The sequence below is a fragment of the Spea bombifrons genome, chromosome 2 (genome assembly GCF_027358695.1).
Source record: "Spea bombifrons isolate aSpeBom1 chromosome 2, aSpeBom1.2.pri, whole genome shotgun sequence".
NCBI classification, from domain to species: domain Eukaryota; kingdom Metazoa; phylum Chordata; class Amphibia; order Anura; family Pelobatidae; genus Spea; species Spea bombifrons.
Window position 1 is genome coordinate 48,808,431 of NC_071088.1, and position 15,986 is coordinate 48,824,416.

Here is a 15,986-nt window from a genome sequence, read left to right on the forward strand (position 1 = left end):
ATGTACTCTGTTTTGAGATAATGCTTAAATGTTTGAAGTGAACAGAGATATGGGTGTTGTAAGGTAGAACATTCCACTGGGTGGGAGCAGAATCACTTAAATCATGTTTGCAGAAAATGGGAGAGTGAGATGAGGAGATGTAAGGGGTATGTTATAGTATAGGAAATATATTTGGGGATCATTGTTAATGTAGGCATTATTACACTAATAAGAATGATTTGAAAGGGGTAAAACTTGGAAGATTTACCTTAATGCAGCTGGCCTTGTAAAATATACTTAAATACCGTATTTATCGGCGTATAACACGCACTTTTTAAAACTAAAATATGAAGTTGAAACCCTACCTGCGTGTTATACGCCGATAAATCCTAGAGCTGCACAATCTTCCCCTGCACAGCTCTCTCACGCACCCTCTCTGATGCCGGGAGCCGGGTGATGAAGTCACTCCGGCCCCGGCATCAGCACAAAAAGTAAAAAGCTGGAAGATAAAGAGGACCCATACCAGATCTCCCAAACGGTAGGGAGTAATATATACAATTAATGTGTGTGTGTGTGTGTCTGAGTGTGTTTGTGTGTGTCTAAGTATGTGTGTGTGTCTTAGTGTGTGTGTGTCTGAGTGTATGTGTGTCTTAGTGTATGTGTGTGTCTTAGTGTGTGTGTGTGTCTTACTGTGTGTGTGTCTGAGTGTGTGTCTTACTGTGTGTGTCTGAGTGTGTGTCTTAGTGTGTGTGTGTCTGAGTGTATGTGTGTCTTAGTGTATGTGTGTGTCTTAGTGTGTGTGTGTGTGTGTCTTACTGTGTGTGTGTCTGAGTGTGTGTCTTACTGTGTGTGTCTGAGTGTGTGTCTTAGTGTGTGTGTGTCTTAGTGTGTGTGTGTCTGAGTGTATGTGTGTCTTATTGTATGTGTGTGTCGGAGTGTGTGTGTGTTTTAGTGTGTGTGTGTCTTACTGTGTGTGTGTGTGTGTCTGAGTGTGTGTGGTTTCCCAGATAGCTGTGATTCTGATTAAGTTTTTTTTGTTCCGTTTTTTGTTCAAAGAGGTGCTTTTTCTTTCATATTTGCCTTATACGTGGTATAAATGTTATAATAAATGTTATAATGTAACAAATATTATTCCAACATTAAGTTCATAGCTTCCAAGTTTAAATTTATTTTTTCTTACTCAAATTTCCTTGTTAAAATGGGGGTGCGTGTACTACACCAGTGCGTGTTATACGCCGATAAATACGGTACTTTCTTCAGTCACCCATTGGATTATAAATTATACAGGGCCATCTCAGCCTTTTCTAGAAGTAAACTACCGTCAGTACTGGCCGTTCATAATGAGTAATAAAGTGAGAGGGGGAACCGCAACTCTCCCTGTTGTGAATAGACAAGTGCGTTTATGGGTGTGACTAGGGGACATGGGATGTGGCCAAATGTTTTAGGTGATGGTGACGTATTTATAGCTAATATTATTGTGAAATTTAGGGTTGCAGATCGGGGTGATACCTGCATAACAACCAAAAATTCTATGCTCCTGTTAGTGAAGAACATCATGAACAAAAACGGATAAGGAGATTTCGGTCCTAGTTAGGTATTACTGTATATTTCATAAAGACGGACATATGGGACAGTGGGCTTGATTCAGGTTTCTTTGTTCATCATATATACACTGTTTCTAAAGGTGCAGCCTGCTTTCTAGAACACTTTCAGAACTACAGTCTCTTGAATGTCCAGCTCTTCCCATTTTTCTTTTTCTTCTGCAGTAAAATTTAAAGAGACACTCAAGGCCCTTTAAATGTTCATGTTTTGTTAAATGCATGGGGGTATTCTGTAGAATTTGAAGGTGGATTTCAATGATGAAAGCATTTTTTTGCCACTGACTGGCTACTTCAGGCAACCAATTAGTGCCAAGAACTATTAGACAACAAAGGATAAGGCAGATTCAGGCCTACAGAGTCTGCATCAGATGTTTTTTTCATTTTGAAAAACATTATGTAGGGGGGATGTCAGGTACAGTAAACTGTCCTTTTAAATGTAATGTGGCACAAAAGGAGCCACACTTATGTGTTTTCTTTTTTTATGTGATTAAACCATCAGTGAAGAACACAATTATTTATCTGCTAAAGGACGCATCTAATGTTTTGTGTAAGAACAGCAGCTTTACATTGGAAATCTGGTGGATTTCCAAACCATTCACCAATGAGATTTTGTGTTCTTCCCTGGGGCATCTAATAAACTATCCATGTAGAATTTCCAAACACTTTCATGTTATTATACATTTCACTTAAGCCCAGGGGCATTGCAAGGGGTGGGTAAGGCGGATGAAGCCAGTATTTTTGGTCCTGACTGGGGAATGAAGTATACTTAATCCCAGAGTCTCTGGTGCTGCCCTCTGCTTCCTACTTCAGCCCATGAAGACAATGCTTCATGTGAAGTAAAAGGGAGGGGAGGCAAATTAAGCTGGACCAAAGATGTTTATGTCAATGTAGTTAAAGTGTGTGAGCATGTCATTGCATGATATTAGAATATATCGTATTTGCTCGATTATAAGATGATCCTGATTATAACCCCCCAATATTTGAATATTCATTTAGGAAAAAAGAAACCGCCTGAATATAACACTACCCTATAGGGAAAACGTTTGACTATATTAAATAGAAACTATGATTGAGAAAAATGCATTGCTTGTTTTTATTTCCCAACCAGCCCACCATTTATGCACTCTGCCCCCCCCAGATATGCCTTATACGCCTATATGCCACTTAAGCTTACCAATGGACCCCCAGATGTGCCCCCCCATGCTACAGATTCCTTGGTGTCTAGTGAAACAGGTCACGCAAGGTATACTAAAAAGAATGATAAATTAGGTAAAATGACAAAACCCAAACGCAATGTAGTTACCACAGCCAAAGCAAAATGTTTTAATATCAAATGACAACATTTATTACTTGTAGTGTTTTGACTTGTGCTTTTTTTAGGTGAACTTAAACTACTTAGTTTACATTAACGGCAATGAAGACTTTTGCCATAAGTTTTAGGTTAAACACATTGTGAAGCGCCTTTCAACTTTACTAGAACAAGAAGACATCTTCCGCACAGTGTATGTTACGTCATGACGCCAACCCCGGAAGTGAAGAAGACAGCGAAACGGAGTTGAGGCTTGGGAAATGTACGTGTGACGTGATACGTTAGTCTCGGAAGTAGCGGCGGAGGCGTGGTTGCCGGGGTGACGGCGGGATGGGGAAGGAGCAGGAGCTACTGGAGGCCGCCCGCATCGGGAACCGGGCGGCGGTGGAAAGACTGTTAGGAGGAAAGCGTTTGAGTGGCGCCGGACCAGGTGGAAGTGCTAGTGGAGGTGTTGGAGGAACCGGTGGACCTACTGCCAGCCACCCACTGAGCAATCTGCTAAGGTAACATTCGTGTTGTTTTGTGTTCTCGTAAGTCTTATGTAGTGTATTATCGTGTTGTATACATATTTACATCTTTTTGTACTATTTGCGATTTCATGGAATGTAGCTGAAGAAAGACGCTCCTGTGCATATGAAGTGCGTTATTCAGCAGTATTAACGTTGCCCATGTCCTGAAAATCATGATTTTATCATGGATTAATATAGTTATTCTGTATTTGATGTATTTTTCAACAGGTAATCCCAGCATCTGGAACTACGTGCACCTTGCGGTTTTACTTTATTACATTGTAAAGGCTTTTATGCTGTGATGAAATCATGAATGTATAACAAATTACGCTTGTGACATTTTATGAGTTCTAATAGTTACGTGTCATTTTCCCATCAGTTTTACTTGCTACACGTTTATTTGTTAATTGTTCCAGTTCTTGATGAGCATCTTAAACTATGGAATTTCACCCTTTGAGATCTCTTGGGACCCACTCTAAGTGAAAAGGGCAGTCCAGATGTGGACTTCCTTGCTCTCTTGCACCTAGAGGGATACCAACTGGACCCTACTGACAGGGCCCGTGCAGGACAAAATGTACGTCTAGGGTTGTTGGTTCCCTTGTGCAGGGGAAATTGGCCTCACATTTCAGTTCTGGACTGCCCTTGGGACAGCATCGGGCTATTAGATGATGGAGATTTTTACCCTTTAATCACACAAGACTACAAAAACTTGAGATGTTCCCAAGCAGCAGGGCAGGCTACCAAGCAACTGTCCATTCTTGGTGAGCGTCTCAAGCTTGTTTTGTTTGGTTGTTCCAACATGTAATACTTTCTATTATGGCCACACAACCTTCATCCCCTGCAATAGTTTTCATTTTATGTCACCAATATGTGTGTGGTTCATTCTCTAAAGTAGCTAATTTGAGCCTCTCTAATTTGTTGAAAAAAAAGAAAGGGTTTTAAACCTTGCATAGAAAGATTGAATTTGACAGTAAATAAGAGACGCTTAGTCCATACAGTCTGCAGCTTTGCCTATTGAAAAGACTCAAACCTTTATCAGTGCTTGGTCTTGTCTCATGTATGTTTAAGTTCCCTCACCATATTAACCTCTACTAATTCTACCCTCTCAGTAAAAATCTTGCATTGCATTCTCTATGTATAATTTGTTTAATATATATTTTTATTAATGGTTGCATACCAGGGCATTATTCAATTCTTTTTAATTTTCTTTAATTTCGAAGAGTCTGGATAGACCTTCCGGTAACCTTTCGATTCTAACATTTGTTTTCTGAAATCACCAGCAGAGAATGCAGAACTTCCGTTCAGGTATTCTTTTATTCTAGTGTAGCAGCAGAAACCAAAGAGCATCAAGTAAAGTAAGCTTTTTATAGGGTGTACTATTCACAAATATGTACACCAATCATCAGCTGTTTTTATTTTTACACTCGAATATTTCCTGTTCTACTGCTCCATTGTATCACAACTCTGGTTCTTAATGTTATGCAGATAAAAATAATTTTCTGAAAACAACCAGAGCAATTTTCACATTTTCTCTTCATTCAATTATGATTTCCAACTAATTTATTTAGTGCACCTTAATACCGTATTTGCTTGATTATAAGACAAGGTTTTTTTTCAAAGCAAATATTTTGAAAAATACCCCTCGTCTTATAATCGGGGTCATCTTATAATCAGACCTCAAATAGAGGTCTGACTATGAGACTAAGATCCAGATCCCCCGCAGTGCTGCAGGGGACCTGGATCCTCCTGTCCGGTAACCTCCGCTGCTGGTGCTTCTGACTCCCTGGCGCGTAGTCAGGGCAGCGGGTAGACGTCTACGCGATTCGCGTAGGCAGCTTCCGCTGCATCCGGAAGAGGTGCCGTTAGCGGGAGTTGTCTGCGTCCATCGTGCATACGCCCTCCGGCTGTAAGAGAGAAACTCTCCTCTCTCCACAATTTTGCGGCGTTCGTGTTTAGATGTAATTTTCTCCTCACTCATTTAGTGAACCCACACAAATTATATATTGTGTTTTTCAGGACAAGAAGGGCTTCCTTCAGATACCATTGTTTTGATCATATTATTTAATTTCCCATAAAAAAAATAATAAAATATGATGAAAAATGTAAAAAAAACCCACATTTTCTGACCACATAAATCTTTTACTCATCCAAAAAATCTAATGAAAAAACCTACTAAATATATTCTACTATTTGTCCTGAGTTTAGAAATACCCAATGTTTTTATGGGTTTTTTTTTGCCTTTTTCTGCATGTTATGGAGCATTAAGTACAAGTAGCGTTTTGCTATTTCAAAACCATTTTTTCCAAGTCTGGTAATTCTTCCCCCCATGTGCCATTTCGGGTATCTTTGAAGCCGGCCAACGCAATTTACCCCATCAAATCATATATTTTTGAAAACTAGACAACCCAAGGTATTTCAAATGCTAGACTTTTAACTCTTTCCATGCACTAATTCTACCACCAGTCTTTGTCAAACTTTGTGGTAGTAATTTATTTTGTTTTTATTATCGCTAAAATTGCTCTTCAGGAATGGAGTTACAGCTGCTGGTATACAACACTTTCAAACAACACCCCAATGTGTGTTCAGCAATATCTCCCGAATACAGTGATACCCCCCATGCATGGGTTTGTCGGGTTGTTTGGAAGGTAAAACGCCACATTTAGGAAGTGCACATTTTTTAACTTGGAACTTTTACATCTAGTCATTCTGCCCCCTTGTCCTAATAGGACCATCTTTGAAGCTGGCTAATTCAATTTACCCCATCAAACCAGATATTTTTGAAAACTAGACACCCCAAGGTATTTCAAACGCTAGTATTTTAACCCTTTCCATGCATGAGATTCTACCACCAGCCTTTGCCACACTTTGTGGTAGTATTTTTTTGGGGTATTTTTTTTTACACAAATTGTACTTTGGGTATAAATTTATAGCTCCAGGTATACGTCACTATCAAACAACACCCTAATATGTGTTCAACAACATCTCTCGAGTACAGTGATACCCCCCATGCATGGGTTTGACTGCTGTTTGGGGTTAAAAGGCCACATTTGGGAAGTGCACTTTTTTCCCCTATTTTGGTCAGTCTGTGCCTATGCCCTATCTTTGAGCCCGGCTGCTTCAATTTACCCCATCAAACCATATATTTTTGAAAACTAGACACCCCAAGGTACTTAAAATGATAGTATTTCACCCTTTCTATGCATCAGATTCTACCACCAGCCTTTGCCACACTTTGTGGCAAAGGCTCCAATGGAGCATCTCCCGAGTACAGTCATACCACACATGAATGGGTTTGTCCTATCTTTGAGCCCGGCCACTCAAATTTACCCCATCAAACCATTCATTTTTTTAAATTAGACACCCCTTGGGTATTTGAAATGCTTTTATTTAAACTTTTCCATGTCAGGATTTTTGGGAAGATACAGTGCTAATTTTAGCACTTGCTCATAATAATAAACTTTATTTATTTTATTATTTTTGGACTTTTTTTTTACATTTTGCTGGAACTGGATAGTTCGTCTGATGCATAATCATTTTTAAATGTTACCATGTTTTTTTCTTTAAGCTTTTTACGTTTTTTTTTTAATATTTTACTAATCACATAGTGATTACAAAGCTGGGCTCCATTGACTTGTATGGTTGAATGCAGTACCTTTATTCAACCTGCAAGTGGAGCCAGAGTTCTCTAGAGGGTCTGGAGACCTTCTAGCGAACTTTTTCAACTTTATTATTTTTTTTACAGGGCGGCGACCATCTTGCGGATGGTGAAGATCACCGGCAGTGGCGGCTGTGACCACTGATCAGTTTGCACCCATGCTGTGTTTGAGACATCTTTCTAACCGGCCAGTTCAATTTACCCCATCAAATCGCTAGACACCCTAGGGTATTTCAAATGCTGGTATTTTAACTCTTTCTATGCTATGATTTTTGAGAAAATACAGCACCAATTTTAGTACATAATTTTTTTTTTTTTATATATACATTATCATACCACAGGTGGTTGTTGTGTTTTTTTTTTTTTAATATACCTCTGTGACTTGGCTGAGCTTACGATGACTTTTTGGAGGGCTGCCGTGAGCCACCATAATTGCAAGGTATATAACCTTAGAATATTGTGAATATTATACATCTACATTTTTTTTTTAGTGTTGCTGAATGCCTCAATGTGGAGCCATTGCAGCAACAGCTAAGTGAACCAGTTGTTGAAGTTGGTTCAACTACATGATATGCCAGGCACATCCAGTTGTTAAGGGATCCATTTCCGTGACATGCCTGGCACGTCAATTGTCGGGCAGCTTAATTGCACATTTAAGACTATCGTTGTAAATTTGCCTGATATATGTAGTAGTGCATGCAGATTAAAAACAGCATTTTTAGGTGATGGTACACAATGCAGGTTATGGATTTATGAGAAGGGATTAAATGCTATAATCATACTAAAGAAGCCCAATACAGCAAAATGCTATATTTTCGGCAGAGATGGTAGGTACATTTTTTATTAACAGTTACTAATACTAATACAGGTGTTGCTTGAGAAAATCAATTAAGCTTATAAAGGAACGATGTGAAGCCTGTCTGTTCTTATTTAGGAATGATTTCAAACATCTGTCGTATGATACTTTTAACTCCAGTTTTTAACATCTTAATTTTTGGCTTGGTGTATAGTGATGGCATGCTGTACCATAGTTCAGGGCTCGACAAATCCTAGGTCGCCATGGCGACAGAGAATTTTGTCCTGTCGCCTAGGTTTTGTCAGCCTCTCACATCCAGAAAAAATTGTGGATGTAAGAGGCTGAGTCACCACACGGGGGCACTGCTGCTGCTGTCTGCCCAGGAGTCTGGGCAGACAGCACAGCCCACTCAGAGCCCGCCCCCGAGCTTGAGATCACTCCCACGGAGTGAGCCTGTAGGCTGAAAACGCGGTTGCTGCAAAACCAGCAATCGCGTTTTCAGCTGCCACAGGCAGCTTCAGGGAAGGGGGTTGTGGGAAGGGGGTCAGCTGCCTGATCGCTCCATGAGAGCGACAGTGCAGCGTTAACCCCTTCAATGCCGCGATCGCGGCATTTAGGGGTTAATTCCCGTTTTGTACGGGGCTCTGCTGCAAAACAGCAAAAACAAGCCCTGTGATGACTCCTGTAGGCATGGAAGCCTACAGCACTCATCAGAGACTCCCCCTGCAATGGCTGGTCTATAGACCAGCAATTTGAGTCCCAGTTGCCAGAGGCAGCTTCAGGGACAGGGGAGAGGGTTCTTTGGTCTCCCCGTGAGTGTGGAGACCAGCCCCAACACCCCCCTGCTGCCTGATTGCTCCCTGAGAGCGACAGTGCAGCGTTAACCCCTTCAATGCCACAATTGTGTATGACACATTCGTGGCATTGCAGGGGTTAACATTTGTCCCCACAAGCTTGTGGCGACTAAATATCAGTCAATGCTGTGCTCCAATGGAACATCAGCATTGAAAGGGTTAAAAATAATAATAATAATTAAAAAAAAAAAAAACAGCACTGAGCTGAAAGTCCAGGGTGCTTCCAGGTCAATGCTGTGAGTTTAGTAAGTGGGCTGATGATGATCAGATCACTCCTGACCGACTGTTAGTTTAAATAAATCCTGGCTCCTAACTTTTTTACCTGGCGCCTAGATTCACAACAAATTTGTCAAGCCCTGCCATAGTTAATGTCTTGCTCAGTATATATTGATGGGAGTTATGCTAGGCTACAGTCTGTCTGGCATGCTATATAATTATGAGTCATGTTGTACAACTATCTGTGCCTGGATCACTGTATAATGGTAGGAGTCATGCTGTACCACCAAATGTGACAGTGCACTCCTGAGCATAAGAAAGTGTAGCCGAATGGCTGTTAAGAAATGTGGCCACCCCAGCGGCTGCTGTGTCCATAGATGGAGAAATTAGGTATCAAGACCAAAAAGCAGATAAGCTGGATGCTAGACATTTTTTGCAACACAGACAGCTTGACCTGGGCATGACAGGAGTGTGTTTCAATAACAATATTACTTACATGATTGTTAGCAGCAATCACACTCCAATCATGCAAAGTCAGCCAGTACATGCTGGAGTCTAGGTGTGCCTGGGAATGATAGGAGTGTGATAATTTTATATATATATATTTATATATATATATATTATTATATATATTTATATATATATAATATTATATTTAATGCATTTATACTGTGTGACCAACTCGCATGGTAAGCAGCTGTAGTCAGAGCTCAAGGTGTATGGAAGAGCATTTATTGGACAATGCAGATAAAGATATTATACGCACTTTTAAAATATTTGAAGTTATCCAACAAATTCCTTATTGATGCTGTTGAGGAGGTCGTTACAAGCTTTCCACTCGTAATAAGGGGCTTTCAGCTGTTGCTAGATGGGCAGTATGGCTCAGGTCTTGGAATGCTGATACTGCATCTAAATCAGCGCTATGCGATCTCCTATTTGAAAAAGGGAAGTTATTTGGTTCTCCACTTGAGGAGCTCATCAAACAAATGTCTGATACTAAAAAAGCTCTTCCGCAAGACTTGAGACCTAAGTGGAATCGAAGATATCCATACAACAAGCAGAGATATTCCATAGCATCTGACAAATCTTCCTTTCAGAGACAAAATAAAGACGGAAGGGTACAAGCTAAACCCACTAGACAAGAAAGGCCAAGAAAATTCTGACAAAGTGGGAGGCTGCCTTCAGGTATTTAAAAATGCATGGTTCCAGACCACAAACAACTTCTGGATCAGACAAATAATATCAGAAGGCTACAAGATCAGATTTTTCAAGGCACCCCGCAGTCACCTCCTGGTCTCTTCCTACCCATCCGTAAAAAAAAAAACAAAAAAAAAAACAAAAAAAAAAAACACGGCACTAGTGGCAGCAGCATCCAAACTCCTCAAGAAAGGAGTAATTGAAAAGGCACCAAGAAAGCAAAGATTCCAGGGCGTTTATTCCCGTCTGTTCCTGGTTCCAAAACTAGATGGTTCATTTCACCCAGTGCTGGATATAAAACCGATCAATCAGTGTATAGGATATCAACGCTTCCGATTCTCTCAGTCACTCATATCATCCGAGGAGGGGACTTTATGGCTACGTTAGATTTCCAGGATGCATATCCAATAGCAGTGAGATCCAGAAAGTTCCAAAGGTTTGCTATGAAATCAAAAAGAGCCATCGGTCATTTCCAATTCAAAGCGATACCCTTCGGTCTTTCAACAGCTCAGAGAATCTGTACCAAAATTCTCAGTCAGTTAGCAGTGGAATTGAGACTTTAGGGGATATCGGTCATTACATACCTGACGACTGGCTAATAAAAGCCTCTTCGTCAGCCCAGCTTCAACAACACCTTCCGACCACAATTACCTTTTCACAACGCCACGGATGGATTCTCAATGCATCCAAGTCCAATTTGACTCTTTCCACAAACATCAAGTTCCTGGGCTTTATAGTGGACTCAATTTCAGTATGTCTTCTACTGAATAAGAAAGCCAGGTAGATAAGACAAAAAATTGCTCGGTTACAAGGAAATCCATCAGGCGAGCAGTGAGTATCCTGGTGTTAATACTCAAAATACAAAAAAGTGAAGCGCAATATTCTAATTAAATATAAGTTAAGTATAAGTACACAGGAACAAACTCCCCAAAATGTTCCAAATTAAATACAATCAAAACCACAGAAGTGTCTGCACACCCAAATGATAAGTGAGTAAATATGTGCAACACAAAAATATGTACAAAGATACCCTTCCAGCGAGAGTTCCCACACGCAGTATCCAAAAGGCTCATATATAAATATAAGAGAGGAAAAAAAATAAAAATTATGGTGTAGTATATCAAAGTAGGTCTAAAAAAAAAAACGCCATTAAGCAGATCGGACCATTACAATTTAAAGGGCATAAATATGCCCATACGTAAAGTGTGATGTTAATGACATCCCCCTATTCCAGCAGTGGCATGGGCACGAGCAAGGATGAAACCACTACAGTGGCAGATGCTTTCCAACCGGTCCAGGACACCCTGCATCGGCTAAATTGGTGGAAGGCCAGAAGAAATTTTGTCAAGGATCTTTCTTTTCCAGCCCAAAAATTGGATTATCATGCATCCGAAACAGATGAAAATGTTAGTTTTTATGAAATCCTCCAGTACGTTTAAATGATCCTTCATATATTTACTATGTTGCTATTGTAGTGTACTTCAATTTTATAATAAATACTTCAACTATTTGTTTAATATATTTTAAGAAGTATGATGCTTTTTAAATTACTATTTCCAAATCTACTCTTAACTAAAATGTGATTGCGTATTGGCTACCGTTCCGGAAACCAAAAACCGCAATAGAAAAACGCTATGCCCATATATGGACACAGGAAACAAAAACAGCTGTGGACTATTGAGAATTTGGACTGAATTTTAGTATAAAAAGTATATTGATGATGGAAGCTCATTGCACTGGCTGAGGAAGTCATGGACTGACAAAACATGTCCCAGTGAACGTATTGGGTGCTTTTATCATAATATATCTTATTTATTTTAAGTGTTAATTAAAATTTAAAAAAATTATAATTTGAAGTATTAATAAATTGTTTAAAAACTTTTAAATTAATACGAACATCTTGAGTGATTATTCTCAGAAAGGGACTAGGACACCGCCTTAAGAGTGTCCATATGTGTATTTTTTGAGCCTAAATTTTTAATTTGGCTCTGAATGCGGTGAGCAGGCAGCGTATAGGTTTTAACATTTTTATTTTATGCAGTGATGTTTTTTTGCACTATGTATCTCTTTGCCTTTTTATATTTCATACGATATCTGCATTGGAGAGACATAGGGGATGTCATTACTATTATCGATTTTATTTTTGATCAGCAAATTTGTCTCCTGAGGAAGCCAGGACAGCACCTGGTGAAACGCATGGAGAGGCTGATTTTTTTTTTTCTTCATCCGTTCAGATCATCACTTACCAGTGAATTCCTTGCGGATTGCCTTTACTTTAATGCTGTTAAAGCTTACTTTGTGAGCCACCACTTCTTGTAAGTTGCTCCAATAAATAGGGGCCACACTTTACTTGCTATACTGTGCCATGGTATTATTTCTTTTACACAGATCATTGGAAAGAACTGCATTTTAGATTGTCCTGGATACGATATTTTCACATCGTTTTACCATGCGCTTCCCTACCTGTATCCATTACTCGTATTAGAACATGTGGAAGTTCCCCTCAAAGTATTAGATCAATGGCTGCTGAATGGAGTATCCTAAAAAATCAGGAGTTTATACCCGATTCACTGAAATTCTTATGAAGTCTCGAAAGATATCTACTTCCATTATGTATAACCGATTTGGGAAGCGTTTTCCAGGTGGTGTTCGCCTTTTGGCTATATCCCCTCTGCAAGCTTCAGTTCATCAAATTATGCAATTGTTTTCTATTTCTCTCTATCATGGTCCATTCTACTAGAGCTGTTGTCGTCTCCTGGGCGGAAGCTGCGGCTGCCTCACCTGACCAGATTTAGAAAGCCTCCATATGGTCATCTCTACACACCTTCACAAAACATTACAGGCTAAACATCCTGGCATATGAGGACGCTGCTTTTGGACGCAAGGTCCTGCAGGCAGTAGTTACTCTCCCTACCGTTCTTAACTTATCTTGCTACATCCCTAAGGTATGCTGCCACTTGGGGGAATGGGAAAGACAATTTCTTACCATAAATTTATTCCCCCCCCCGACACCAAGTGGCAGCACTTGATTCTCTCCCAAATAAATTTTGTTCTGCACTCTGTTGTCTCTGTCTTGTTACTTTTGGGGAGTTTCTGTTGCCCGTACGAAGGGGGCGGGCTTGGGGTGAAGCTTACTTAACTTTTATTTTTTTTCTTCAGTTTCCTGTCCTGGCCAAAGGTATGTTGTGCTTTGTGTCAGGGAAAAGGAATTTACAGTAAGACATTTTCTTTTTTTTACATCACGTGGAAGGCCAGGTGCGTTGCTTACCTGGAGAACACTTGGCACCAGCATGCATCCATGAAGGCCCCACCTCAAAACTTACAAGACTTGCTGCTAACGTCTTGGTGCCGGAAACCACAGCACAACTTCAGAGGTCAGGGCTGTTTAGGCGGCAAAAGGGGGAACTACAGAATATTATGCAGGTGGTCATAATGGGTGTATATATAAAATATATACCTTGCAGGCTGATCAATAGACATAAGGACATGAAGTAACAGACCTTTAAGGGAAGTTTCCTTCCTAGGCCATTCATGTTTGCTAGGCAGTTGTGCAATTGCAGACAGGGTCCACAGTGCATTATAGCACATAGAGGAGATGTTGCCTTTGTTCTGGCAGTGTCCTTTGTCCTGAAGAGGAAGCTTCTTTTTGTGTGGACTCCAGGAACTCACATGGAGGTGTTTTTTGTTTTTGTTTTGTTTTTAACCCACTAACGACAAAGCCCGTACATGTACAGGCTTCTGTTAAATAGCTGCATCACTGGAGGGTCTATCCAGATCCTCTTGAGAACTCTCGAGCTCCTCCTGCCGGTTGAATGTGGGTACTGCATTCAACCATGCAAGGTCAATGGAGCCCAGCTCACTAATCAGTGAGATAAGTGGGGGGAAAAAGAAAAAAAAATGGTAACATTTAAAAATTACCCACGGTCGCCAAAAAAATAATTTTTACAATTCACGTTATAGCTTCACAAAAATTCCCACATTGAAAGAGTTCAAATATTGGCATTATAAATGCCCATAGGCTGTCTAGTTTTAAAAAAAAAAGTATGATTTGATGGGGTAAATTGAATTTGTCGGCTTCAAAGATGTCCCAAATATGGGACGTGGGCACAGACTGACCGGATGTCTAAATGGCAAAAAAACACACACCTCACAAAGGTGGCATTTTACCTCCCAAATAACCCATCAAACCCATGCACTGTATCACTGTGCTCAGGAGCTGTTACTGAACACATATTGGGTGTTTGACACGGACATATACCAGGAGCAGTAAATTTATACCTGAAGTACGTGTGACAAAGGCTGATGGTAGAACTAGTGCATGGAAATCGTTAAAATACCCGCATTTGAAATACCTTGGGGTGTCTAGTTTTTAAAAATATATGGTTTGATGGGGTAAATTTCATTGGCCGGCTTCAAAGATACCCGAAATAGCACATGGGGCAGAATGACCAGCTTTGGGCAAAAAATGGTTTTGAAAAAGCAAAACGCTACTGGTACTTATTGCCCCATAACGTGCAAAAAAAACATAAAAACATTGGGTATTTCTAAACTCAGGACAAATAGTAGAATCTATTTAGCACGTTTTTTCATTAGTTTTTTGCAGATGAGTTTTTTTTTTTATTTATTTATTTTTTTAAGTGAGAAAAATCACCCTATTTTATCATTTTTTTTTTTAATAGTAAATTAGATGATATAAAAATAATGGTATCTAAAGAAAGCCCTATTTGTCCTGGAAAAAAACAATATATAACAGGGGCGTCCAACAAGCGGGACCTCGAGGTGCGGCCCGCGTGAGATCGGCAGCCAGGGCAACCGATATGACAAGGGCCCTGCTGCTTACCTGTGGGAGGGTCTTTTGTACTGCACAGACTCTGCTCCTGTCCTGCTTCCTCTGTGCAGTACAAGAGAACACAGGGAGGCCACGCCCCCTGCTAAAGTCTGAGCAGCATCGAGAGAGCTGCAGTGCAGGTAAGGTGGTGAGGGAGAGTGTTTGAATGAGTGTGTGATTGAGGGAATGAATCTGAATGAGTGTGTGTGTGTGTGTGTGATAGCATGGATGTAGGGGGGCAGCTAGCCCGGTTTCAGCATGTACTGGCTGACTTGGCATGATAGGAGTGTGATTGCTAACAGCAATCACACTCCTATCATGCCAAGTCATATTGTTGAATTTGCTGTCCAGTTTTGGTGTGTTACTTACTTCTAATAAAATTGTGGTTAACACACCAAAATTGGACAAAGAAATACAATAACTATTAATTTATATATGATTGTTGAAAGCAATCACACTCCTATCATGCCCAGCCAACCAGTACATGGTGGAATCTGGGTATGCCTGAGATTGCTGTTAACAATCTCTTATTAAGAGTGTGGGATTCATTTTTGGTTTCGGCTAAGTGAACCCTGAATTTTCGGTTTTGGTCCAGAATTTTCATATTGATGCATCCCTAGAATAAATAGAACTTTTTCATTTTTACTTGTCCAGAATCCTGAATTTGTAGTCACAAAACTTTCTAGGCCCAGAAATCAATGAGAGGAAAAGTAAAGGTTTTGTGTCATTTACTTTATTTAATCTGCATATTTTATTAAAGGCTAAAAATTACAGTGAAAAATGAGTGCGGCCCTCGCACGTATACAATTCTGATGATGTGGGCCACCACGGAAAAAACTTGGACACCCCTGATATATAATGTGGGAGCACGAAATGCTAGAGAAGAAAATCACAGCTAAACACTGAAAAATGTTAAAAGAGCCATTGTCCCACAATATGTTACGAGTAAGAAACAGTCATTAAGGGGTTAAACATATTTGTACCATACGTTTATTTAATCGAGTCCCGTTTTCTGTGTTTGGTATGCCCACACCAAATTTTA

At 40.0% G+C, this 15,986-nt stretch overlaps 1 protein-coding gene across 5 annotated transcripts in view; it reads left to right on the forward strand.

Moving 5' to 3' along the window:
- The first annotated feature begins 3,209 nt into the window (after positions 1–3,209).
- The window catches only part of ANKS1A (ankyrin repeat and sterile alpha motif domain containing 1A), an 85,203-nt gene continuing 72,426 nt past the window's right edge, over positions 3,210–15,986 (forward strand). For all 5 annotated transcript variants that reach the window (XM_053457845.1, XM_053457848.1, XM_053457846.1 and 2 more), the window contains exon 1: positions 3,210–3,392. In XM_053457845.1, coding sequence (XP_053313820.1) covers positions 3,220–3,392 — 173 coding nt within the window. In that variant the 5' untranslated portion in view covers positions 3,210–3,219. The remainder of the gene's footprint in view (positions 3,393–15,986) is intronic.